Consider the following 27474-nt stretch of genomic DNA (forward strand, 5'->3'; position numbering starts at 1 on the left):
GTCCATGCAGTCTGTAACCAAAGCTTGTGTTTTTGATCCCTGTGTTAGACTGGCTATCCAATCGTATTTCTGCACAAATTACATACCTACCCTTAGCCCACTTGCTCTTATACTAGACTGAGAGTCAAGCTCCGGCTATTTGGTTTTCTGCTGTGCTTCAGGAAAGGTGCACTTGACTTCAAGAAGCTCATGAATATCAAAACCTTAATCACAGCTATTTGGATGACACGAGTTCATGCTTTACAAAGCAACCATGGCCCTCGTCATAGGAAAATCAAAGTTGCAAAATAAAGAAACACTCTGAAAAGCCTGGTGTGCTTCATTTAGATAACAGCGTGCAGAACGAGTTGTCAGATAAAAGTGCTCCACATTCAGCATTTCCTCTTGCTTCTTTTCTCTGAAGCCCTGTGGTGGTGTGGATGATATCACCAGGCAGTTTGGTCTGAGTATGCTCCGCGCTGGACTCTGCAGATTACCAAACTAATGACATGCACGCTCCCTGCCACTGTGACACCGCTCTTCTCACAAGTGGGAATTGCAAGTGACAGACTAAAGCTGTTTGCTATCAATTTTGCAAAAAAACACATCTGCCAGATAGCCAACATTTAGTTCAGAGATGGAAATCAATTAGTACTCTAATGTGTTACCTGTCATTAGCGTCACACTGTATCACACCAAGTCAAAAGGGGTGACCTTTATATAACATACACTCCTCAAGGAATTTGATTTAGGGGCATGTTTCATTTCTGTTGAGTGCTGCTCCCTGTGTATATAAATCCCATTAGAAATTTCAATTACATGGGCAGTAAAAATTGTGATGGATTAAAATGAAAGTGTAAAATATGCAGTTACATATTTATCCTAAAACTGCATGGCTGTGTTTATGATTTAGTTTTTCTAAACTTATTTACCAAGCCGTTTAAAAATTTTAGGTACTTCGGTTCTTTCTTCCCATTCAATCATGGAGAGAGCTAGCAACGTAATATTTCTAGAGGTGTTACCTAGATCCTCTGGCATTCTATTATTTTAGGTTGCTGGTCAAAAGCAAACCTCCATGGAGGAAGACTGATTACCTGGTCTAATTTCCAGTGCCCCAGAAAGAAACACAGGAATGGGACAGTGACTTGGGAGAAAGGAAGGAAATAAGATTAGCCAAGGGAAAGAAAAAAAAAGAAGGGAGAGCTGCAGAAGATATTTTTTTCCCAGCTGATTCTTTTCCTGCTGATGAACAGAGAGGAAAATAGAAAGTAATAGCTGGTCCTAAATGGAGAAGGCTAAAAGATGGAGTTATCACTATAAATATGGAAACAACTTGTTTTCGATGTGAATGACACAGTCAAGCATTGAAATGATGCTTTCTTTGGTGTTAGAAATTAAATTAAAAATTTATTATAGTTAAAGGCCTAAAGGAGATGAGAGAATGGGTATGTGGATACACAGGGAACATTAAACCCCGCTGTTATCAACATTGCCATTGCTTCTCCTATTGTTTACTCGTCCAGAGAAGGAAATGGTGTTGAAGACAAATTTGATTTGTTGTTGTTCATTGCTTTCTCTGCTTCCCTATAACACATTTCTTTTAAAGCAAGCATTTCAATAAAATATTCGAGTGAGAATTTGCCCCCATGACAGATGCATTTGGTTTTTGCCCTGTAGTTATGACTTCAAAGTCATATCAAAAGATACCCAAATCGGTCCATCAGCTCAGCAGCAGAGCAAGGAAGAGAACCTAAGAGCCTGCGCTTCCCATCCTAGGGCTCGCTCTGTTGGACCATCTCCATCTTCCCTAGGTTATGAAGCTTCTTGCTGAGAATGGAAATTACTGACAGCTGTGCTGAGTGTCTCTCAGATGTACCTGAATTTGTTAAAAATGGACAAACAGATCAACAAGTTGTTAACCCCTGGGAGAATAAGAAGTTGATTCCCTGTAGTATTCATTTAATTTCTCAATGTCCTTATAGAATAATTCTTATAACTTCTGTAAATCTCTCATCTAGATTATTGCACAGCCTGCTTTATCTTCTGTCCTCACCCCTCTAAGCACATTTTCAACACAACAGCAAGAGTGATTTTTTTAAGAAAAACCTCCATCAGATCATGGGATAGCTCTGCTCAAAACGTTCTGAAGGCATTTTATTTCTCTCAGAGTAAAATCGAGCTTCCTTAGAACAATTCACAAGGCTCCATATAATAAGGCCTCAGGTTTGTCTTCTGCCATTCTCTACCTTGTTTTATTCTCCTGAAGGCACACTGAGCTCCTTGCTGTTCCAGGCAGCTTCTAGCCTCAGGGCCTTCGTATTTCACAGGTTTTAGAACGACCCCCCGCACCCCCCCCCACCACTTCCTCCAGCTTTCCTTACAAAGGAAATCGACTCAGATCATCCGAAAAAATAATAACCTTTTACCCTCTACCCCCTTCCTTTTCCCACGTCACGTACTCTCCTTCTGTTTTCCTTATGGTATTTACCATTTTATGATGTACCATATACATTTGCCTCCTTACTGATTATTTCTTTGGCCCCACTAAGGGCCAAAACTTACTTTCCCAGAACCTAGAGAAGTGTCTAGTGCATAGTAAACGTTCACATCTGAAGCAAAAAGACCAACCTGGAGTTTATGATTTAAATTAAATGCCACTGGTTGGACTTAGTGTTACACCCACACAAATAAACGCAGGTCCAAATTATTCTCTTTCCTGATGACAACAAAGAAAATGTTAAAAACTGTGCAAATGCTTTTGAAATAGTAACAAATGAGTGAAAGAAAACTGAACTTGTAAGAATGGGAAAGTACATTTTAGCCATTGCTTAGAAATAATCTTTACAATGGAATAATTTCATAAATAGAAATCTAAAATACATACAGCACAACCCATAAAGATTAACCTTCTCTGGAGAAAGAGACACTGAAGAAGATTTAAAAAAAAGAGCCCACCCACAGTAAACACAAGACACAGTTTTTTTATACATCGGATTTTCATTTATCAAGTGTATTTAAAGATTTAAGAAGAATATTCCACTCCCAAGAATATTCCATTTTATTTTTGGAACACTACCATTCCAACAATAAAAAATCAAATGTACACTTAGGTGAAGAGGAATTCTGCTTTTTTCCCCAATGGGTACGTCAATTTTCAACCATGTATTTTTACTCCAGTAGCACTATATAATACTCACATGGAATTTTATGCAGCTCATTCATAAACTTCTCCTTCAGCTTAGAAAAGCCATGCTCCTTTCCTTCCCCAGGACTGGCTGGCTCTGTGGCATTATTTGGTAGGACAGTGGCCACAGTGGTGACTGGCGGGGCTGCCAGGGCCTCATGATGACTCTCGCTCACCATTTTCGGTGCAGGTGAAACTGTGAGGGGAGGGAAGCAAAAAAAGAACAATTAAAAATGGTTTAACTGACGCCACACCCGAGCTATTCTAGAGATGAAAAAACATCAGAGGGTACACCTGCTCACTGGGTAAATAGTCTGTCATTAGCATATTACTTTATGTTGGTTCATGAAATATTTATGGAACCACAGAGAAGGTTCCTCCCCAGAAGGTAAGACCAGACATAGTTATTGAAAGCATTTTCTCCTAACAATAAAATAAAACTGTCAAATCTATTAGTTACTCATACAGGCAATATTTGCTATATAGATTTAACTTTTTAACCCATATCCTACTGAAATGTCCATGAAACAATTGCTGACAACACACACGCTCTGTACTCTAAACGTTTTGCGTTTTCTAAAAGGAGAGAAGAGACCAAATATTTATATTGGAAGTGTTGATAAATTATAAATGATAGCACACATTCAAAATGTTAGTAAATTTTAAAATGGTTGTAAAGAATACTATTGTAACATTGATACTCTAAGATTCCTGAATGTTATATAGAAATTAGTTCTTGAATCTCATTTATTGATAGTATGCTTTCCTCTGAGTTATTTTTTTTTGACATTTACTGTAGATAATACTATGCTCAATAATTTACTTGTCTTGCTGGGTGAATTTTTGAAGCCACTGTAAATGTGGCATGATTGACCAAGGCACTGATGATAAAACATGACTTGTCTAGTTATTTCAGTTTAGTTTGATTATATTATTGAATTATTTTATTAAATTACTTAAAGTAATTATTTTATTAAATTAAAGTAATTCAATTACTTTAAATGTTTATATCCAAAATATTAAAAAAATGAATCCTTAAGGTAGTCAATGAAAAAATCAGCCTTGAATACAGAAAATAGTTTTAGTTTTCTTCACTAGCTGAAAGAAGTTTGACAAGGCATTAAACCTCTTAACTTACACATCTTTTGAAATATGACAAATTGAAACCTTTCTGCCTAGATTTTTCTTAGTACATGTGAAGTGCTCTATAAATGTAAGGAAGGTCTTCTAAAGGGGTACAATTGAAGTCATGGTCTCCAATCTAAACATCTGAACTTTAATAATGTTACTGTGTGATGTAAGATTCCAGGCTGTGCTGGTGAGAGTGGACATGATTTGGGGCAGAAATAGATAAATATAAGTAGGCCTGGGCCTAACATCACAGTCTCAGCAGGGAAGTTGATGGACCCATAAAACCCTCTTGAGTTGCAAAGAAATGGAAATAACCAGCAGACAGGTAAAGGGTTTTTACATAATTCAAATCTTCTGTGAATTAATTATGCCTACTTACATATTTAGTGAAAGTACAATTGAAAGTAGAATAATCTCAGATGTATGGGATTTATTAAAATCTTAATCAAAATCTACAGATTTTGGGTGTCCTGAAAGGAGATAATGGATGAGGCTGATATAAATATGTACATAATCAAATTTTATTATAGATTAGTTCTCTTTTCAAAGCTTTGAATTTTTCACTAGTAGCTACAATACATTCCTAAGGGGTAGAATCAGACAGGAGTTCAGGGCTTCTCTATTCTTGAGTTTCTTCATTTGTAAGAGGAGAATAATCATACCAAGTATGTACGATTTTAATCTAAACAAAGAATTCAGCACAATGTCTGGCATATACGTTTGTTCCTTCTATTGACTGACTGATCAGTCAGTCGATTGATCCATCCCTCCCTTCCTTCCTAATAGCATTTGGCAGCTCAGATTTTTCCAGATTGTGGACAAATTTTATGTTTTCTAACTCAAGGTCACTTCCCAGAAACGTTTCCTGATTTTCTGATTCTGTGTAGCTTTGGCTTTTGTCTCCCTGCAAAAATCTGTTGGCACAACCTAGGTGAAACTATTGATACTGCTGATACCTTAACTCTTATATTTCATGTGAAGTAGCAAGACTACAACTACACAAACATGCACACGAACACGTACATATGCATGAAATATCTGTATGTATTAAAAAATGAATTTGTTTTCTGCTATGAGAATTGCCAGATGTGATATGCATTTATTACGTATCTCCTCAGGATAGTTGAGGATATTTGAGGAATTATGTGGGTTTACTGTGGGATTTAAAGGAAATGACTGTGCTACAGAAAATAGCTAAATACAACAGTTTTATCGTAAAATTAAAGGCATGTTGTCTGTTTCAGCTCAATGTCTGTCATGTTCTGGAAGTGGGGTGGCATTGCTGGGACGAGCCTGGCGTTTGGCTGCTCCCTCCAAGTGGCTACACAGTTGTTTATTGCTTCTGTGCACACAGATGTTTGGGTCCTTTCTCTTGGGTTGTTAGATATTTTCATATTTCCCCAGTTGATTTTGGAATATAAAACATTTCTATATATAAGCTGAATGATCTAAAAGGTTATAGAAAAAATAAGACTTTTATTAAACACAATCAACATTTAGAAAAGGCACTTGAAGTTTACTCAGTACTTTTTGTTGTTGTTGTTAAGGAGGCAAAGAATGTGTCTATAACTTCCAAAAAGGACCCTCTTCAGACATAAGGTGTGCTTGGAAGGTGTTTCATCATACAAAGGGAAAATCCATAAACTTGTAACTTATTATCCAATGATATTATCCCTGCCATTTCTGATTTTTTTTAAAAATCGTGGAAAGATTATGTAAGAAATATATAGACAATGCTTCTTTCACTTAATATACACCACTGAAAATTAAAAAAAGTCTTTCACAAATTATAAAGATATAATGGGCATTAAGGATCTAATATACTGACAAAGACTAATTGCTGAATTTATTTTCATTCCTTTATATTTTGAGAGATATTGTTTGTAAATAATAAAACTAAGAATAGTTACATGGCTCTCGAAAATGCACATTTATGGAAATAAGACGCTTATCAAGAAGCATCATTTTGCAGATGGAAAAACTAGCTGATTATTCAGTCCTGACTAATGTGATGACTTTATATTCTCTTATGTACTTTAGTGCATGTGGTGGTGTTTGTTTATTCAGGAAAAAAATGTATATTCTACTCAAGTCTTGATAAAAAAATAGCCAACACATTGAGGACCTGCTAAGTATCTTAGATATGTGAAATCATACAGTTCTCACACCACTCCCATGAGAGAAGTATAATTAGCACCCATTTTACAGGTAAGGAGACTAAGGCATACAGAATTTATGCAATTGGTTCACAGTTAGACAGTAGTAATTAGTGGAGTTGAGATTTGAACCTAGTGTCCTAGCCACTAGTATAAGGAACTTGTACACTGTGAGACTAAAATCTAATAAAATTGTGGTTTTCTTGAAGGAGTTTTGGACTATACTCCTTAGTAAGAAGTACATTGTGTACTGTGCTCCAGTATGCACACTCTCCCCCTATATGTTAAATACTGAACACTTTTCACAGAATAAACTAGCTCTTACTATGTGTGAATATTCCGATATATTCCAATCTATTCTGTTCTGTTTTAGTAAAAAAATTCCAGTTATGTTTATTAGTTTCACAAACCACTGTTGGTTTGCGACCTACAGTTTGGAAAATCATTATAGTAAGGGACCTGTTAAGATACAATAGCACTAAATGAGACTGATAAAAACTAAAGATGCCATTTAAGAACCTATTTTGTGCCAAAATGCTGGCATTGATATTTACGTATAATAGCCTCAATTCTCATCACAACCCTGAAAAGTAACTTGGTCATATTTTACAGGGAAAAAAAGGGTTGTGGAGAGGTTAAGTGATTTGTTTTACGCAGATTTAGCCTGATCCAAGGTTCCTTCCACTAGTCTACTCCATTAATAACATTTAAGTATTATGAAACAATTAAATCAGTAGTGGAAAGTTATTTATGATTTTCTTTTGAATTGGTTTACCAGCAAATAGAAAACACAAATCATCTTACTAATAGGAAAGAGATTGATTAATTTTGAGGTATAGCCATTGAGTTTATTAAAGTGGAATTTAACATCTTGAAATATGCCAAGAGAAATATTATTGAATAGAAAAATAAATTCCTGCCTAGAAGAAAGCTGAGTACAAAGGACACGAGCAAGCCATTCTAAAAGAAAGAAATACAAATCCCTCCTGACCAAAAAAAATGTTTAACAAATAGTCCAAAAACTGAAAGTTAATATAAATTCATTGTAAATGTGGATAAATACAGATGTGAAGGTGAGGATACCAAAAACTTGGCAATGGGTAAAGACCACAGTTTAGAAAAATAATTTATAGAGGCCAAAGCAAAAGAACATGATAACAGCTGTAGAAGCACTCCTTCTTTTTTCCAAGAATCCTCAATAAAGAATTAATTTAATATAAGGATATTTATAGTAACTTATTTATAGTATTAGAAGACCAGAAACTACCTAACAGAGAGACTTAAATTATGGAAATCCATAAAATAATGTTATTAAAATTATCTTAAAGGTAAATATTAACAAACCTGGAAATAGAGTATTAGATGAAAATGCAAATTATGAAACATTATATAAAGTATGTCCAATTTTTCTAGGTAAGATCTTTTGTATAAAGGAGGTTGGAAAGATAACACTTAAAAATGTCAACCTTGTGGTAAGATACTCACTGTTTCTTTTCCCCGAATGTTTACACTGTCAATATTTTATAAGCCTGAATTATTTTAAATTACACAGAGGAAAAAAACCTTTAAAACTGTTTTGTTCTTGAGAAAACTGTACCTTGCAGAAAGAGATTTATTTTCTAATGCCGGATTTAAAAAACGAAAACAAACAAAAACTTTACGACGTGATATAAAAAGCTAACCTGCAAGAAAGAAGGATTCAGCTACATATTTAGCAAATATAATATGCAAAACGGCCACTGGTTAAAATAGAACGTAGAAAAATTTTAAGGTATCACAAAGGTTAATACATTTGTGGTATAAAATGAGGAAAATCAGGATTTTTTGGTTGCCATGACAACTTCCCTCTGTCCCTTACATTTATTCTACTTAGTAGGACTTTAATTATGTCTATCTCTAGGTCTACAAATTGATATGGATTTCTCGGATTATACAGTGAGATGGTCTACCATGCTGCATAAACATAATGATTTTTGTTGAAAGAACTATTTCCATCTCTACTACTGTATTTTATCATAATAGCGTGCAAAATTAAAGAACAAATGGGAGAAGAGGTCAAAAAATATTGAAAAATATATTATGACTAAGAAAAAGTCTTTGAATGCTGAAATGCCCTAAACTGAAAGTAATTCTTGCAGAAATTGTTACAGAGTCCAGGAGATAAAACAGAATGTGTTAGAAAGTATTTTTGAGGTGAAGGGCAGAATGTACTCATTTTATTCCATCAGAATTTCCCTTGACCCTCTGTAAGTGTATGCGAAAACCCTAAGAGGACGTGCTGTGCATCCCTCCCTCCCTTTCAGGAATGAGGCGCTCAGTCTCAGGGAGGGCTCCTGCTGACAGCTCACAGCTGAGGAGTCTCTCCTAACGAATCACCCTTGGCTAAAGGGAATTGCTTTGCCCAAGGTTAAACCCACTTCCCCAGGGACAGCCCATATCCGATGACTGGGAGGCCGGTATAAAGGCATGTCCCCCTGCCTTAATTTGGTTCATCTCTGAAGACCCCTGTAGGATTAGCTAAAGGCTGGGGTAACTGCATCTCAGTTCAGTAACCCTCCTTGCCTAAACCTGCTTCCTCCACTCCTTTACAGGGAAAGCATCCCCAGTAAGCTACCTCTGACTTAGAGCAGCTTCCCAGGGAATCCAGCCTATGATACACACTCTGAAAAATTTGGGGGGAAAAAAATAAACCACTGTCGAAAGCTTCATTTAAATTCTTTCCAAACTCAAGGATCCTTAGGCAGTAAGTGAACTCTAGCAGCATGATCAAAATCCTCCCTGAGTTTGCAAATGTTTGAATGTCAGGCTTGAGGTGTAGCATCTCTTCGGTTTATATACTTTCTTTTGCAGGAAGTAAGAGGACAGCCAGAGATTGTATGGTCCCTGTCATGGCAGGAGGAAGCTAACTTCTGGCAATAGTACCAATAAAATGGCAAGAGATGAAAGGTTGTTTTTCAGACCTTGGAGCAAATGGAAGCATAGCCCGCAGCCTACTTTTATGAAACCATAAAACATACAGGCTCCCGGGCCCTTTATCTTCAATCTATTGATTCACAATAGATCTAGGTACCTCCAGATTTTAGCCACTTATTTCATCACAAAAGTCTCCCAAGAGGTGCAAGGAGAATTCTGCTTAAGAGTATGGTTCTCAGCCAGTATCTCTCACAGATGCCTTGGCAAAGTGAATACAAATGGGCCTGCTTAGCTTTATTTTGAAAACATGAATCAACGTTCCTCCTCAGTCCTACAAATATCACGGGTACAAACACTGAAGAGGTGTAGAGGTTATTATGCTGAAGGTGTCCTTGGAAAAATGTGAGGAGGGAGGAATACTGAACAGTTGCCAGCTGCATTTCCTAAGAATTCTTTATTGAGTGACTGGGATATGGTTAACATACAAAAACTGTACATATTGAATGTGTACAACTCGATGAGTTTGGAGATAAGTAAACACCCACGGAAACCATCACCACAGTCTCCCGTTCCTGGCTCCATGGAAGGTGCTGTTACGGGTTCTCCATCCCTTCTTCCAAACCTGTCTCTCTGCGGGCTTCTACAGCTGTATTGGTTCCCCCCTTTCTCTCTGTCTTTCCTTCTGTCTGATCGACATCCCCCCGCTCTCCTTAGTGTTGTCTTTTCTTTCTTTCTTAGTTTCTTTTTTCCCTCCCAAGGGGAGAACCATACTCATCTATTGTTATGTCTTATTTATCACGTGCTGGGTACTCGATACATGTTGTGTGTGTCTGCTGAGTCCTATGCTCTGTGTGGAGCCAGAGAAAAGGAGACTAAGATGCCAACTCACACCATCAAGGCAGCCTTCCAGTTTCTCCTGGCCGCCTCTTCCTGCCACTATGGAAACTCAGACAGGCCCCATGATGGCACCTCTTGACACCAACAGTGGTAAATTACAACTCACAGTTACCTCCTTGACATAGTTGCACAACTGAAAACACTACCCGGATCATGGGACGCAGAGGGCAAAGCATGAATAAGAAGAAAACAGCAGGACCAGGAATTAGGAAATCTGGGTCCAAAAGGAGCAAGCAGAGACAGGTATAGATGTTAGGGGCTCCAAAGAGCAGAACAGCAACATTTGTATTAAAAACCAGAGATCAAACTTTTAAATAGTCAGCTACTCCTGCTAGACATTAGAATTGACGTACCAGCTTCTGGTTTTCATATTTTTAATGTGAATTATTTCCTATCTTTATCTTATACAATTTAGTTTTCCAGGTTGTCTGGTGTTTATCCACTTCCATTTCTATCTCCCCAAGACAAAGCGAAAAGCAGTTCCTCAAGATTCCTCGTCCTTAAAGGTGGAAGGACACTGGGAAAAATAAGAATTCAGTTATATTCCCATCACATTCTAATTTTCATTGTTTAAAAAAATAATAATGTATGATGGCAAAAGTGCCATTATTACTAGGGTTTATCGCCAAGCTGGCCCAACTTGTTCAAAATCTTTGTATCTGTTAAAATTTAAAAAAAAAAAATTTTTTTTCTTCCTGAAAAGAGATCTGACTGTGGATCCTGCAGGTGGTGGGTGCGAGAGGTACTGAAGATGTCAGTGCCCATCCATAGTCCTTTTCCATGGAAATTGTTCTGCTTACAGACTCTAATGATGGAGAGGAGTCCATGTAGATTGTATGATCACCCCCTAAGCCACGGGCACAGCGAATTTAAGGAGTGAGTACCTGATTCACGGGCACCTCACTTAGACGCTGGCCTGAAGCTAAATGTCACTGTTCAGCATGAAAAAGTGAGTGAAGCCAATAAGATTCTCTCCTTCAGGAATTTAAGCTATGAAATGCCCTAAAGAAACTGAAGCACAGAGAAAAGAAGAAACACGCGCATTGTCACGGAGTTAATTAGTGGGGGAGTCAGGGTTCCAAACGCAGTTGATCCCAGGGCTCACATCTGCGACCACCGTGCAGTCCCATCCCTCTGGTTGTCCTGCTTCCTTTGGCTTGGTTTTCAGTTCTGTTTTAGTACCTAGTATCTTGCAAATACTGATATTGATAGTAATCTGAGTATCCATACCTTGTAATCAAGGAAGCATAATGAGAAGTAAAACCTACTGTGTGGGTTCACTAGGCTTAGTTGTTTCTGGAGCAGCTGAATTTACAGCCAGGGTGGTGAATTCTGTTACTAAGTCTGCTCTGCATTCATCACTGGATGTGTGTGTGTGAAATGAAAGAACTGATGATGTTGAGTGATGTGGGGCCCCTACTGTGTAGGTTTAGAAAAGTGCCATGGAGATTCATTGATAACAGAGTGATTAAAACATTCAACTGCGAATACATTTTTTTTCCCCACACAACATTTTTTCTCCACGTTTTTCTCTCTCTGAAATGAGGATTTATTTGCCTTATAACCTATGGCATCTCACTATCACTGTCAGCCAGGCCTGTGCACACCCAGCTGTCTTCTTACTCCCACTGACATTCCAGTGACAAATCATGTAAAGGCCATGTGAGGCAGGGATCTGAATCCTGGCTGTGTCTGAAGCTTTCTACTGTAAGAGTATACGCTCAGAACTGCAGAACAAGGGTCCAACAGCTTGGAAGATTGTAGAAGCCCTGATGGAACAATATTTAAAGAAATGCTTTATCGAGCACTGGATGGCCCCAAGGAAAACCGTGTGTAAGATAAGTTGGGCATCCTCAACTCTGAGTTGAGAACAGATTTAGAAACCTTTGCAATTTATTGACCCATCTCTTTTGCTTTCATTTTCCTCATTTGTATGTACAAAAATGACAAAATAAAATCTAAGTAAGCCAATGATCTTTCAATAAGTGCAAGATAAAAATTCAAGTGATACGAGTTTTTTGACGTAGTTTGATTTGCAGCATTTTTTCTTAGTGGTATATAAAATCATGCTGCATCCTGTAATTAATGGTTTCTTAGCGTACATGAAATAGAGATTTCCCAAGGAATGAAGAGAAAGCATGAGCATTGTTTACAAATAATGTATTATAAAGTAATAAATGGTATAAAATTTAAACAAACTGAGTTTCTCATTCCCAGAAGATCAATCACCACAATTATATTTAGCAATTATAGTCAACATAAATTTCAAAAGAACTAGCTAAAATAAAAATGAATCCCTGAGCCAAATGAAAACTATATTCATTGCTAGATTATTTCCCCCCTTAGACCTATAATATAGAGAATGAAAGAATGGAAACAAAACATTATCCAAGTCAAAACCCAAGTACTGAATTACTGTGATAATGATACAGAAAATCGAGTTCTTATACAAATTGAAAATTTCCCACCTATAATAAGGAAAGAAATCTTGGAAATTGGGATTTAAGAGATGTTTCTAAAAGATTTTAGTAATAAATTCACAAATTTAACATTGTTTTTCTAGTAATCCATTTATTGTACACCTGTTTCTCTACTAATGCAGTTTCAAAAACTGTAATTTATTTTCAAAGCACCACTCAATAATGGAGAACTTTTATAGCTTTAAAGGGCCTCCCAAGATTTTGGTAAGAATGGCAGGGTCATGATCAAGAAAAAATAGTAAAAGGGCTTTTTCAAATGCATTATAAAGTTTTCAAGTGCATTTTGTAGAGTTTTAAAAATGATACAGTAAGGGTCAAAGTCTTTTTTTATTTTTTCATAAAAAAGGTAGATATGAAAACCAAGAGACAGAATGGAAATCTTGCATGGATCAATTTAACACAGTTTTCATCAACAATGTCATTGTGTACAATATTAATTGAAGTTACCTCTTCTGTACAGTTTTGTACTTTTGTACAGTAAAAAAAAGCCAGATGCTTTTGGCAGTTTTGGAAGAGATATACAGGTTAGCTGGATCAAGCCAACTGACTCTCAAAATGTTTTCTACAGCAGCCACAGAATAATCATTTGGAATTCCCATTCTCCCTTGCTTTGCTGAAACCCATCTCTGAACTCTTGCTGTTTCTGAGCTGCAGGCACTTGAGAGAAACTATAAGCTTGTGACTCAAAGCCTTCTTTTATCAAACGGTGTGCAAACTGTCATTGTTTTCTCACACAGGGAAGCAAAACTTTAAAATCGATCTTTACACAGTTCAGATTGTGGTAAATACGATGGAAATTTCTGCAGCCTCCAGTTAAAAACAGTATATTAATAAATAAAATACCTAATACTTAATAAGCCCATACTATTAACGAGACATTTTTATAAGAGCTTGAAATGCAAAAGCTCATTTAATACTTACAAAATAAACCTCATGAAGCAGGCAATATTATCTGTCTATTATAGATATGAAAACTTACCAAAGACTGCACAGCTGGAGAGAAGATATGAATTGAAACAGGCTAACTCCAGGGTCCATGGAATTCTGCCTCACTAATAAATGAATACATGTTGAATGAATAAATAGTGTGCCTACAATGTGTCTGGCATGATCCTAGGTGCTTTAGATATATTTTATGTAGTTCATTTGCCATCCGGATGCATAGAGATGCATACGGATGGTTAAAACCCAACGTGACATATGCTGCAGTAGAAACGATTACGAAAGACTGAACTTAGAGAACACACTAGGTGAAAAACCATTGGGATTTAAAGACTTGAGCATAGCTGGGCCTGAAGGCTGTTTACATGCTAAATATATCAGATATGAAGCATAAAAAGTGATTTGGCTTATTCTTCCTGAATTTGACCTTCTCTTGTGCGCCAATGAATTAATGTGGGGACATGAGACTTGAATGAACAACATATACAATTTACAAAATAATAATAAAATCACAGGTCAGTTGCTTACCTAACAGCTATTCCTTCTTTCTGATTTTAGATAAGCCATATTTTTTTTCAGGCAAAAAATACCCCCTTTATCCCGCTTTCATGGGTAAATCTTATTAGCCTATACGTCAGTCATGGGAATCCCGTACTTCTTCCCAATGGTTGGTTGGTGCAATGGCATACAATGCAGTTTCAGCCTGTTGTGGTGTAAGAGGAAGTCTGCTGGGTGATGTCGGGGAAAGTTTTTCGAACTCTTAAAAATGTGCACAGGAAGTAATTTCTCTTCTGCTGGTTGCTGTTATATTTGTGTGGCAGCTAGAACTGCTTGTAACCGTGCTGTGATCGTGAGAGAATCTAGGGAAGGAGAAGGCTGATGCTTCATGGATAAAGGAGCTGAAAGTTGGGCGTAATCATGACCCTCACGATGGTCTGAGTTGCTGTACTATTTAACCCTACGACCACCATGCCTGGGAATGTCTTGCAGTGGCAGATAATAAGTGTTTCTTTTGGCTTAATCTATTCTGTATTGCATTTGGTGTTGCCTGCAGTCAAAAGCTAGCACACACACATACTTTATAATATGATCTCCACAATAACGAAAATAAATTTTTTTCCTATCGTCTTATCCTCTACTATGCTGTGCCAGTTTGGCTGCTTGCGAATACCCTTTACCTGTGTGTGCATTTGACTTCTAGCTTTTGATTCTCACAGAGTATAAGAGACACTCATGACATTTTCTCCTATTCAGAATAGAGCTGTGTCTTCCCTACATCCCATGAATTATGGTGGAGATCATTGCCCAGCATCCTAAAGTGCTAGATTAATACAAATTGAATTTATTTGAAATACCAGAAAATTGGCTTTCTAATTGGTTCTAATTTGGAAGATTTAAAAGGTTTAGGTAAGGTTCTAATTTTGTACATTGTATTCAAATTGAATGCTCTACCTTTTAATGTGTGCATAATTAAAGTGTGTGAGTGAGGGGACACTGTACAATTGTGCCTTGATCCACCTGGAGCACTTTAGCAGTAAATCGGGGGAGTCAAGCTTGAAAGGCAGATACCCTATTATGTCTATCACGTGGCACACTCTCCGAGCATTTCTTAGTGGATTCCTTTTCTTTTGCTTCTCCTCCTCATCTCACATTTAAGCATCACTGTGAAAAATATGAATTTGATAAAAATCATTATCTGTAGCCTTTATTTTTTTTTTAACTTTCGTTTGACCAACAGTTGGACTTAATGCCGTTTCCATTTGAGAGGCTCAATAATATATAGCAGTTTGCATCTTAGATCTTCAAAGAAAGTGTTCAGTGTGACAGTTGGCATTGAGAAGCCTGATCTGTAAATACCCCCTCACTTGCATAATAAACAGGCACGCTGGCTTACTGACAGCAATATATGGAGTCAAACTGCCTTTTTACTGTAGATTTAGTAATTACAGACACTATAATTTCATCAAATAAAGTCATTCTGTAGGTAGTCTTCTTATCTTTTTAGGCTTTTTTTCCCCAAACATACGAATAATTTGATATTATAACATATAAAAAAATATGAAAAGTGATTTAAAGTACTTGTCCTGAATGTGCCCATCTTCCTTTTCGAAAGTTGCTGGATGATTTTTATTCTCAGAATCCTATAATACCACAACTTTTTAATAGTCTTAAGTAGAAAGTATCTCTACCTTACTGTGACGCATCAGATACAGGGAAGATGTGCAACCTGCCCCACTGTGTAGCTCAAGATCATTGACGGTTAGAACTACATGTTTATTTCATCACTCTGGTTATAAACTGTGATGTATTTGTTGGGGGAAAATGTTTATGTTTAACCAAACTTTTTTCTTCCATGCCGTTAATATGTAACTGCTTTTCCTTAAAACAGGTAATAGCGATAGCGGAATCTCAATTAATATTCAACTGACTAAAGAAACATTTCAGAGTAGGGCACACTATTACAGATTCATCACTGAATATCATATTACAGATAAACTAACACTTTTACTAGGATAAAAGTATACTGATAGCACGAATAAAATATGTTGATTTTAATCAACTAAAAGTCACCCTGTATTACAGAAGGTGAAATATAGAATCAAATAGGAGATATGACTTAATGTCATTCCACTTGTTTACTGAAGATTTTGTTTTTTAGAAATCACTCAGGGGCTTTTGTAATCAAAGACAAAATCAGTGAGAAAGAACAGCAACCAAAAAAACCCCAAACCAAAAGGACTGTGTGAAAGCTTTATGCCTAACAAAGAGAGAAAAAGGCAGGAATGCTAGCAAAGCACCACTAAAATTAACAGAGTAAAATTATAAAATCAAACTGAAATATGAGAAGGATTTTTACAACAGCAACTTCAGATCACAGAATTATCAAGGCTAGAAGTAGAAAGAACAGGCCAAATACAGTAGAAACTTTAAAGCTACACTGGTGACGATCATAACATACCTAAAGGAAAAAATATTCATAATGAAAGGTAGGAATTAGGGTGTAAAAAAAAAAGAGAAAATCCACGAAGGGGAGAGGAGACGTGCACAAGGTAAGTCGTACAGTTAAAAGAGGACCTTGTGAGCACACATGAGCTCTAGGATGGCCAGTTTGAGAGGGATCTCAGTTCTGACTCTTGTCTTTTCTTGGCTATGAAAACAAGACCACATTACTTGCATTCTGAGCCAGTGTTTCTTCACCTGTTAAAAAGTATAATAATATACAACTTACACATTTATGATGAAATTACATAATGTGTAAATAAGCACATAGTAGGTACTCAAAGGTAGTTAATAATTGTTTTAATCACCATCATCTTGTTCTGTAGCAAATACTGATATATCCCTATTACAGAACTGGATGAAGGGAGCTTTACCTGCTCTGATTCACGAAGGTTAACATAGTATTATTTGCATGTAGATTTCTCTGCTAGGAAAGAATGCACAGGTAAGAGATGCCTAGATGTCCCTAAACAAATGCTGGCGTTCTAGCTCATATATCAGTTTCTTGTGAATTGGTTAGTGTGAGTCATACCAAAAGATAACTTTCAAAGTCATTTTCTAAGTCTATCACTTTGAAGGCCAGATCCTGGAATATGGCCAAATTTTTCTGTCTACCTCTCTACCTTACCTCCCTCTGCTCCCGTAGTAACATCAATCAGACTCAGAAAGGAATGAAAAAAGGTTTTCCTGTTTCTTGATGGAGGTTGTTCACCTTTCTCTATGGAGTAGGATCTACATATATATTTCAGATTTATCAAATTTTAAATAAAAGGGTGGCTGCTACAGAAGGAATTTTTCAGAATTCTGTGTCAAACTGGTTAAAATTTCTGAAGCTCGGTGGCCCTGGCAAGGTTTTATAGGACACTGAGAGGTAGGCATCTACTTAGAAGCCCCAACTTGCACGCGGGACATGTATGGGAAACACCCTTTCCTAGCACTAGCAATTCTAATACAGAATTGCATGGTACGAACATTAGCCTGAAAACCATGAGGCTTCTAGAGGTCCTGTTGCTTCAGAAACGAGCAAGTTCTGAGAATCAGAAAGAGCCAGGAACGGATCTAAGGACGACTCTGTGGAATAATGGCTGGTTCATGTGGTAATGCTCTGGTTCCAAAATACATTTTCTTGATTTTTTTACCTTTTCAATATTTGTATATGTAGCTGTTTCACCAATTGGATATTTGCCTGACATTAAAAAATTCTCTTCAATAAGTGGAAATATGACATAGGTGTGGAAATATGACATATGTTTTCTGTTACTAAGTTGGGTATACTAGGCCAGTACATATCTAGAGCAGTTATGTGCTAGATGAGAGCATGGACTCTGAAGCCAGAATGTCTGTGTTTGAACCTTGTGCTGATTAATATTAGTGACTGCTATGGATTTTGTCTAAACGGGGCAAGACTTTTCTCCTGTTAGCCTCTCCTCTGAATAGAGAGGTTGACTGGGAGCTCAGTGCACCTGGTTGGAGGGTACTGATGAGCAGGTCTCTTACAGATGCCTGGGCAGGTAGCAGCAGGTAGTGTAGGAATGACCTTGATTATCAAGGTGATGAAGGCATTTCTCTGGGAATGGATCATGTTTTATTTTTGACAGAAGGGCTATTCCTGTTCTTCTTAGTACCCTTTTGAGATTCAGAGCACCCTACTCTGCTTCTGTTTTGATCCTAAACCTTCCCCAGACTCCTCCCCACACTACTTAGTGTGCATTCAGAGTGGCCTTAGTACCTCTGTGTAAACTGGAACCAGTTGCCCCACTGTGAGTCTGCAATTCTCCATTAATAAATTACTCCACTGCAATTACTCTCCAGGCAAAAGTCCTTGATCGATTTGTCAAAATATCTAGGGCCAGCTGGGGAAAATGGTTTCTCTCTCTGGACTGCATTTTCATCAAGTTCATGTATTGTGGATTACAGGTTTCTCACATCTGGTGTCTTGATCAATTGCTATAAAATGCTTTCTTATCCTTTGGAAGTGTCTCAACTTCTGATTTGTTAAAATACTTCCATGTTGCCCAGAGTTTTATGTGCTTCACCCCTTTATTTTCATATGTTTTCTACCATTTCAATAGCTTTTGGAAGGAAGCATAAATAATCTCTGTGGTTAATAAGCCACAAGGAACAGAAATCCTGTCTTTGCTTTTGATGAAAACACACTGTTTTCTTCAATATGTGAACAGACTCTTTGACTTTATGTTGGAAAAGGGAAAAAACGAGGACTTTAATGCATTTTTATTGCATTTCCAGAATTATGCCATGATTATCTGCTTATGTATTTATTTTTCCCACCAGCCTCTGAGCCGAGTTTGGGGATAGGGTCTTATTCGTATCTGTATTTGCAATATTCAGCACAAAGTCTCAATCTCTACCGCAATATGGTAGAAATTTGATAGAGCGTAGGACATATAATATTTGTATAAACAGATACTGCATTTTCCTGGTATAAGTGAGTGAAACCTATAAACTTAGGTAAAGTTAGGGGAATCTGCCTATCATTCTTCATTTTTCTCTGGTGTCATGAGTAGGCTCTGGATGCATTTCTGAGTTTTGCATGTTAGATTAAGTTCAATTTTGTAGAGAATTGGGATTAGCAGAGGTGATATGGCATTTGAACACTAAGAATGGGGGCCTGCTTCAAATCCTGAGTGAATATAAATCCTACACAATATTAGGCACACTTTGTCATTGAATCTTTTTCATCACAAAATGCTGACAGTGAAGAGAGAAGGCAGCTGGTAGACAGAAAAAGGATAGGGAGCATTCGGTGTTGAAAGAGAGAACATGTATCCACGAAATCAAGCTGTTATTCATGATAACAAGTAAGGAAGCCAGCCAGCATCTTGCAGAGGGTGCTAGAAGAAAAGTCTCTGTAGAAATCAGCTGATTCAGATGGTACTTTGTAGAAATCCATCATCAGAGACTGAATAGCATTCTGAATGAGAAAACAGCATTCCAGATGAGGTAAGAAAAGTGTGGCATTGAAGGGGATAAATCAGGAGTTTGGGATTAACATGTACAAACTATTATATATAACATAGATAACCAACATGGACCTACTATATAGCACAAGGAACTACACTCAATGTTTTGTAATAACCTAATGGAAAAGAATCTGAGAAAGAATATATTGAAAGAAAAATACATATAGCTGAATCACTTTGCTAACACAAAGTTAGCAAAGTTAGTAACCACTTTACTAACACAACATTGTAAATCAGCTATACTTCAATTAACAATAAAAAGAAACGTAGGCAACAACTGCAGAAGTCTACACTGCCCTTGAGACTTCTCCCTTGGCCATGCTGGTTAAAGATTATAAACACTGCCCCAGTGAAGAAGCCTGGAAATCGATATCAGAATATCATTTGATTTCAGAATGTCAGTGTCCAAGGTTTGTAGTTCCAAAAACTTACGCAGCCTTCCTCTTTCTTACTGCGGTCTGTCTCCATCATGTCTGGGCATTTACTTGACTGTATATGTATTTTATAATTCAGGTCTGAGTCTTCTGCTTTTATCAACCAGATTGAAAGAAAATGACTTAAGTCCTTAAATTTAAGTATTTTTCTTTATGAATAGGAATGAAAGAGAGAAGAGCTGTAGCAACTTTTTCCCACATGATCATTCTGTCATCTTTCACACGTACATCTTTTTTCTCGAAGCTGTTATCTACACAGTCACTCCCCTGACATTTCACTCATAGACACTTACACTACTGCAAATGACAAAAAAACTCACATAAATTAACGTTCAACTTGATTTAGGCGTGAAATTCTAATACAGTCCCGAGAGGGATCACACTGTTTCAAAATAATTTTTAGTGTAATTCTGCAAATAAACAATTTATACCAATAACATACTTGTTTTCTGTGTATTGCATGAAATCAATTTATATTCATATATTTGGCTACTGCCAAGTCCATTTTTTTGAGAGCTTAGAAACAAAAGTCCTGTAGAGAGTAACTGTGAAACATTTTGCTCTATGAAGAATAATAAAACAGAAATTAGGATATTAACAAGATAGCAAAGCAATGCTGACAAGATCACTTTCATAGCTGTGGATCACTTCTAACAATTTTCTACCACTGTTCTAGCAATCAATGGATTTTCTCCCTGCTCTTGATTTACTTATTCATTAGCTAGAGGGATTAATGAAATTAGTTACAGCACGAAAGTTGATATAAGTACTAAAACACCACAGACAAGGAGCTGGGAGTATTGATTTGCTTTTCTTCGTAGTTGATTTCTAGAATTGAATTACAAGACGGAATTTTATAACACATTTCTAGAAGATTTTCCTTTAAAGGTTAGGAAAACTTGTGTGAGATGAGATGAATTCTTTCCTGTTTTGGTCTAGAAATAAATTTAATATTGAGAATTAATTTTCTCTGTTAGTATTACTTTGTTTTCTGGGTGATAGTGATGTTATTTGCCTGCCTTATTTCTTAGCTATCCTATTTGTATCCATCAGAGTTTTCTAGCAAGAGATTATGCATTCATCAAAGTAACAGTGCTACCTTTTTAAAACTATAAATTTTCTCTGAGGGATTAAATTTGAGTAACTCTAGATCATTACTCTCAGAATGTGTTTGGGTTTTAAATATGATTACATACACACATGTTAACATCAATATTTTATTTATTCCTTTATTGAAGCCTGGACAAACTAGTAGATATGTGAAACTGATCAGGGATTTACATTCTGGGCTGAGGTCGTTTTGATCATTATTAAGTAAGGATAGGCAAATCTCCAAGCTTAAAACTTGGTAGAATTATGGCTTTAAACTCCTTCTTACATCTTGCTTTAAAAGAAGAAAAATCTGTATTAAAGTTTTTGAACATTTTGCTTATTTCTCTGTTTTCAATGACATTTTCTTGACATGACATTTTTATTCCTTTCTGTTTTCTTATTCCCTGGGCCAGAGGGGCCCTAGGCTCAGACTTCCAGGTTATTCTGCATGAGATATAACTTTAAGTTCACTTAGAGCTTGACCATCACCCTTGGCCCGCCTGATTTCTACCCCTAACTTGAATTTTATACAATGATATTGCAACAAAGATTAAATCTAGAATTCTACGTGACCTGAGGATCCCATCAAATTACATTACTTCAAGTAGACTCATGTTTTCTTGGTTGTATTTTCATCAATCTCATAAATCTTAGAATACTCCTACATATTGCATTTTTCTAAATACAAATATGAATTAAATATGGACTCCAAAGAAGACACAGCAGTATGCACTGAATGACTGGTTCCTGAAATTTCCAACCTAAGACCCATAGAAAGAGAGTTACAGAATCGCATCCTTAACTTAATGAATAATGTTGAGCTTTTCAGGAACACTTCAGCCACATCATGTCAAAGCTAAAACCAGCAGCCTTCCAAAACCATGCACACAGCTTGACTGGTTTTGACAGTCTATTTATTAATTGCTGCCAAACTGTAATTGTTACTGCATTAACATTGCCTCTCTGCAGGAGAGCAATGTCAGCTAAGCATCTGCCTCTTTGAAATTTGAGTATAAATTTATTTCTTTAGGTTTCATCCCTGATCTTTCCTGTTCTTAATGTTTTCAAGCAATTTCATCTACAACCTCAAATAAATTGTAGAAACCGGAACTAATTGTTCCCCTAATTGATTGACTTTCTTACCTCCTGTTGGGTGTACAATGCATGTCATCCCGGCTGCAGGCAGCAACAGGAGGGAGGCTATTAATCAATCATGGAACAATTAGTTCTGATGTGAAGATTTCCCCCTCTGTTGAAAGGGAAAATAACCTCCTCAAAGGTTAAAGGAACACATTTCTTCTCTGTAGCTACTGCTAAAGGAAACAGTATAGAGATTAGACTGATTGGTTTTCCACATATAATTTTAATTCTCAGTTAGGGTTCCTTAAGTTTGGCAGGAGCATCCACACATGATTAGGACCAGAACCCCTTGATATACTGCATCATAGGTCCGTGAACCTCTGTTTCCACAGTCAGCATATGTTACTGCTGTGAGTTTTTTCTTAACCACCAGGTGAGCAAGGGTTGTGTGTTCACAACTGTATTTCCTTCACCTAACACAAGTCACATAAAAGTTGCTTAATAAATATGTGTTTAGTGAATGAATAACTAGAATTTACTGTCTTCAAATATAAACATTGCAAGCTATTTCAGATTATTCATGCCGCAGAAGGCAGTTCTCTGTAAGAAATCCATAGATAGAGCAATTAAAGTGAGATACGTTTTAACTTTGTATTCTATAACTTTACATAAACTTATAAAAGGGGAAAAAGTAGGTAATTTGATTTTTTATATTTAAAATTTTTGTATCATATTTATGTATTTTCTACCTTAGTTCCTCCCAAGTTAGACTATAAAACAAGGTAAGTCACATGATGAAATTTTATGTTATACCTAAATCTTTACTCTGAGTCTTTCCCTATCCTACTTAATGCATCCTCTTCCTTCCCCTTAACCCCAAAGCCTAATGATGACAATGTGATAATCTTCTTAGTTGTCAAATAGCCTCCATGTTTCCAAATTTCTATATTCTCACACTGCTCAATCCCAGTTTCTTTGCATCTTATTCTCTTATTTCAGGGTTATCTCTCTTTTTTAAGGTATATGATTGTGCAAAGGATTTTGAATTAAAACAATTAGAAGACTGAATGTACTACTGAACCCAAAGAAATACAGCATTTATTTTTTAAATAGTGAAATAGATATAGATATGATTTTCATTTTGGTGGAGTGAAAAAGCAAGTTAAAAATTTTGGACTGTGGGAAACAGATTATAGACAAGTATAGGAAAAAATGAGAAAGCTAAGAAAGGAATGACAGAATGTCAGCAAACCCTTTTTCAAATGATTTTATAGTTTCTACAAATGTAGGTAAGCTGCAAGTAAAGTCACATCAGGCATCTACATCTAACATAACAAGCAGAAAAGGCAAATCAAAGACCTAGCACGTAGAGAATAGATTTCATTATAGTCTGACATGCCCTTACAAATTAAAAGGGATAGCAATAAATATGCAAAATGGGCTTATTTAACAATAGGGATTTCATCACTTACTTGTGTTTAAATCAGGGCTCCAAGGTTAACAGAATCTGTGTTATTAAAGTTTAGCAAAGTAGCTTATTGAAATACCACTTTTATATCTATCTTCCTGATATTAAATCCACCCAGGCAGGATTCTATTGACAATTTGACCTCAGCATTTAAGGCATTCCCAGCAGCTGAGAATTGATTTTGCCAGCTTTGCACATCAAAATATCTCTACAGGGCAGAAGTGATTATATTCACTACTGAATAACAAAGAAAAGGACTGATAGATGAAAGAATGTAGCTGGTTGAATGATGCACACACACAGGGCATCTTTTTTTGGGGGGGGGGGGAATAGAAAGCGTTTTATTTGAGCCAAACTGAGCAGGACTATAGATAGCCTGGGAGATACAGATTCAGGAAGCACTTGAATTGTGTTCTGTTGGGCTACAAAATGGGGGAGGCTTACATAGGCAAAAACCCAAAAAGTCGCATAAGTTGTTAAGAATTAGGATTGGAGCTGACAAGAAGTAAGGATGCTTCTTAAGCAAGGATTGATTGGGGTCCAAAATGGTTGCATAGTTACATAGGGGAGACCTTGAGACCATAAGGTTGCAGTTGGTAGCTGCTAGCAGATATTTTTTTGAAAATGGCTGCACACAGACACACACGCACAGACGTGAGATCCCTGGACCATCAGTGTTACCGGTTACTTGTTAGAAATGTGAATTCTCAAGGCTTACTCTAGACCTACTGAGGGTAGAATTAGGCAAGCTAGTTCAACAGACAACTCTGGGGAATTCTGATGCGTGGTTATCTGTGAGAACCACTGCAGTAGTGTTCTAACCAAACATAGGTGACATCAACCATACCCGCTCAGGAAAAAAAGGCAACAACTAAATTTTTTCATACAATACGGCTTCTAACTCAAGTTATTTCATCTCAGTCTCTCACTGAGAACAGTGATCTCTTTCAATGTTGTGTTCGATTTACTGAAAAACAGGAAAAAGCAGCCTGCTGAATTTTATGGTAGGCTTATTGTCAAAGGTCATTTAGACTTTAGATAAGTTTTGCTTCAGATGCTTACCCTGCATAAGACACTGCTCTTCTGAATGAATTTAAACAAGTTTCAATGGTCAGACAAGACTTGAAATCCAGGGTTCAACAGAAGTTAGATGATTACCATAATAACAGCCTATGAATTTTATAGCCAAATACATTTCTACTTAAATTCCAGTTTTTAAATTAATCTGGGCATCCAATAAGTCCAATGTACTCTGTGATTTACCAGAGCACAAAAAGATTTAAAATACCTAAGAAACAGAGAAAAATAAAACAAAAACAAAATGAATCCAGGAAGAGCAAAAATGTTCTGAAATTTGATGAAGAAATGAAATAAGAAAGCTAAAGTTAGCATCACCCATTTTTCATTTATTACACAAAATAAGATATAGTTTGGTCACGATGTCTTGATCTTAATAATAGTAAAAAATGAAAATATAGAAATAAGCAATTTAAAGTAAATACCTTAAAGAGAATTTAAAGTAAATTCTTTGTGTGAAACACCCCTGAATAAGTCATTTACCATATTGGTAAGGGACCCAATTACCTCCAGTTGCAGCAAATTTTCTACCGAAAGTCTGCCTCCAACCGATTCTTTACTATCTGAATCTTTTTAATGTTTCAAGTTTTAAGTCAATTGTTTTCTGAGTCCTTCTTTTAAGTCCTTCTTTTCCGAGCCTGCCCAGTCAGAATTCATTTATTTTCCTAGTGTCTCATATGTTCTACTGCTTAGTACGTACTGGTTTACACATATTCTTCTTATACTAGATTGTAAATTCCTGGAGAGTCCAGTAGTGGCATCACTGCATCTTTTTAGGTCTAGAACAATCCCTGGCATAATGAATCTGGATGTTTAAAAAATCTTTTCTCGGGCTTATCTCATTATCCTATGTTTTTTTCTGAAGTTTGTTGGAAAGTTATAGGAACTCTTTCAGGCTACTAAGGAATTGTCTGGGGTCCTTAGGGTAGTACACTGACTATGACATTGCATAGAATGTAGAGTCACCTAAACAGAACTAACTTTAGTTCAGATATGATTTGCTAGTTTGAGAGGCCATAGTTTTGAAAGGAATTGGTTCTAGAGAATCCATTTATGAGAAGCACAGTCAGTGATATCAACATATCTGAAAGGAAGAAAGGGCAAAAAAAAAAAAAAAAAAGCTTACTTTGACTCTCTTAGAGGTCAGTGAGTCTTAGTATTTGAAAAAGTGATAAATGGTAACTACATTCACATGAATCAGTTCTTACACCCTGGGGGTGATGTTGGGGGCAGTCACTTTGTCCTCCCAGGAATGGTGAGAGAGAATCAACAAGGCTGGCCCCTGAGCAAGCCAGAATGATTTCACAAAATACTTCACTCATAAGCAAGAGCACTCAGCTTAGCTGTGGGAGGAAGGCCAGCTTTGCCACCACTAACACGGGTGACTTGTCCTCTTTTGCACCCCTTTTCTTCGTCTACTAGATATTCACATTAGGAAACTTTAAGACCATCAATAACTGAAGCATTTCTTACTTCATCCTCTTTTCTTGAGAAATGAGCATCTGAGCTTGGCATGTCTTACACATGAGATCAGAAGACAGAATCCCCTCTGACACTAATAAAGTCAACTCAGGCAACAAATAAACTAGACTGCCTTGGCGGTGTCAACTAGGGGTTCTATTAAGGGAACATTAAACCATGACTTTCCTTGTCCCCCACCTTCTCATTTGTAACTGATTAGGAATAAGGTCTTTCTTATTTCCATCTTTCACAATCTCTGTTTCATGAAAACAGGTACTCAGTCCTTGTTCGGGCCCTCCGATATTCTCTGACTTCTATCTCTTCCTCTTTTCCTTGTTCCCTCATCTTCATAACACATTTTGCCAAGGTATCATTCTTATCTCATTTATGTTTATTTACCCTGAGAATAATGTGCATGATACACATCTAAAGGAAAGAGGCAGTCATAGGATTTAAAGTAACATTAGAAATACCTTTTTTTCCTCTTAGAGCTGATTGTAATGTTACCTTTTCAAGGAGCTTTTAAAAATTTCTTCAGATAGAAGGACACTTTCTTCTGTACAGCTATTGTTATATGTCTCTGTACTCGGCCTATACCAGTCATCATTTTATGTTTTTAGTTGCAGTCACGCAGGGCATATGTCCCAGGTTCCTTACTAGGTCAGCAGGTACCTCACAGGTTGCTATGAGGATTAAATGAGGAGATTGCTTGTGTGGGTGAAGTTCCTGGGACATACCAATGCGCAGTACAAGTTTGTTGACAGCAAGAAAGAAATCACTTATCACTCATTTTTGAAGTCAAAATTCACCTTAAAATCCCAACCAAATGTCTCTACCTAATCACCCTGATATAATGAAACCCACATATCCTCATGCATAAGTGTATTGGGAGGTAGAAGAAAAGAGAAAATGTTAATTGCATAGCAACTAAGATAGAGCATGCCATACTGTAATTAGAAATATTTCTATTAGTAGGAATCATCAGTACAAGGAATCGTCTCTTCTTTATTCCCAAGGTTCCTCGCGTACTAGAATCTGCTGCTTCTGAAGAAAATTTCATGTGTGCTTTTAAACAGCAAAACAATTAAATTGTTTTACACACGTTTTTGATAAGTACAATTTAACAACTGAAAAATCTATTATACATGTGGACTTAGGGATCAGGAATACCTATATGTATTTATATATCTATCCATCCA

General features: G+C 36.7%; 1 protein-coding gene across 2 annotated transcripts in view; it reads right to left on the minus strand.

Moving 5' to 3' along the window:
- SYT1 (synaptotagmin 1) overlaps window positions 1–27474 on the minus strand; it is a 412783-nt gene that overhangs the window by 191688 nt on the left and 193621 nt on the right. For both annotated transcript variants that reach the window (XM_057743300.1, XM_057743299.1), the window contains exon 3: window positions 3177–3359. In XM_057743300.1, the coding sequence (XP_057599283.1) occupies window positions 3177–3342 (166 nt within the window). In that variant the 5' untranslated portion in view covers window positions 3343–3359. The remainder of the gene's footprint in view (window positions 1–3176; window positions 3360–27474) is intronic.

Source organism: Hippopotamus amphibius, chromosome 7 (genome assembly GCF_030028045.1).
Source record: "Hippopotamus amphibius kiboko isolate mHipAmp2 chromosome 7, mHipAmp2.hap2, whole genome shotgun sequence".
In the NCBI taxonomy this organism is placed as follows: domain Eukaryota; kingdom Metazoa; phylum Chordata; class Mammalia; order Artiodactyla; family Hippopotamidae; genus Hippopotamus; species Hippopotamus amphibius.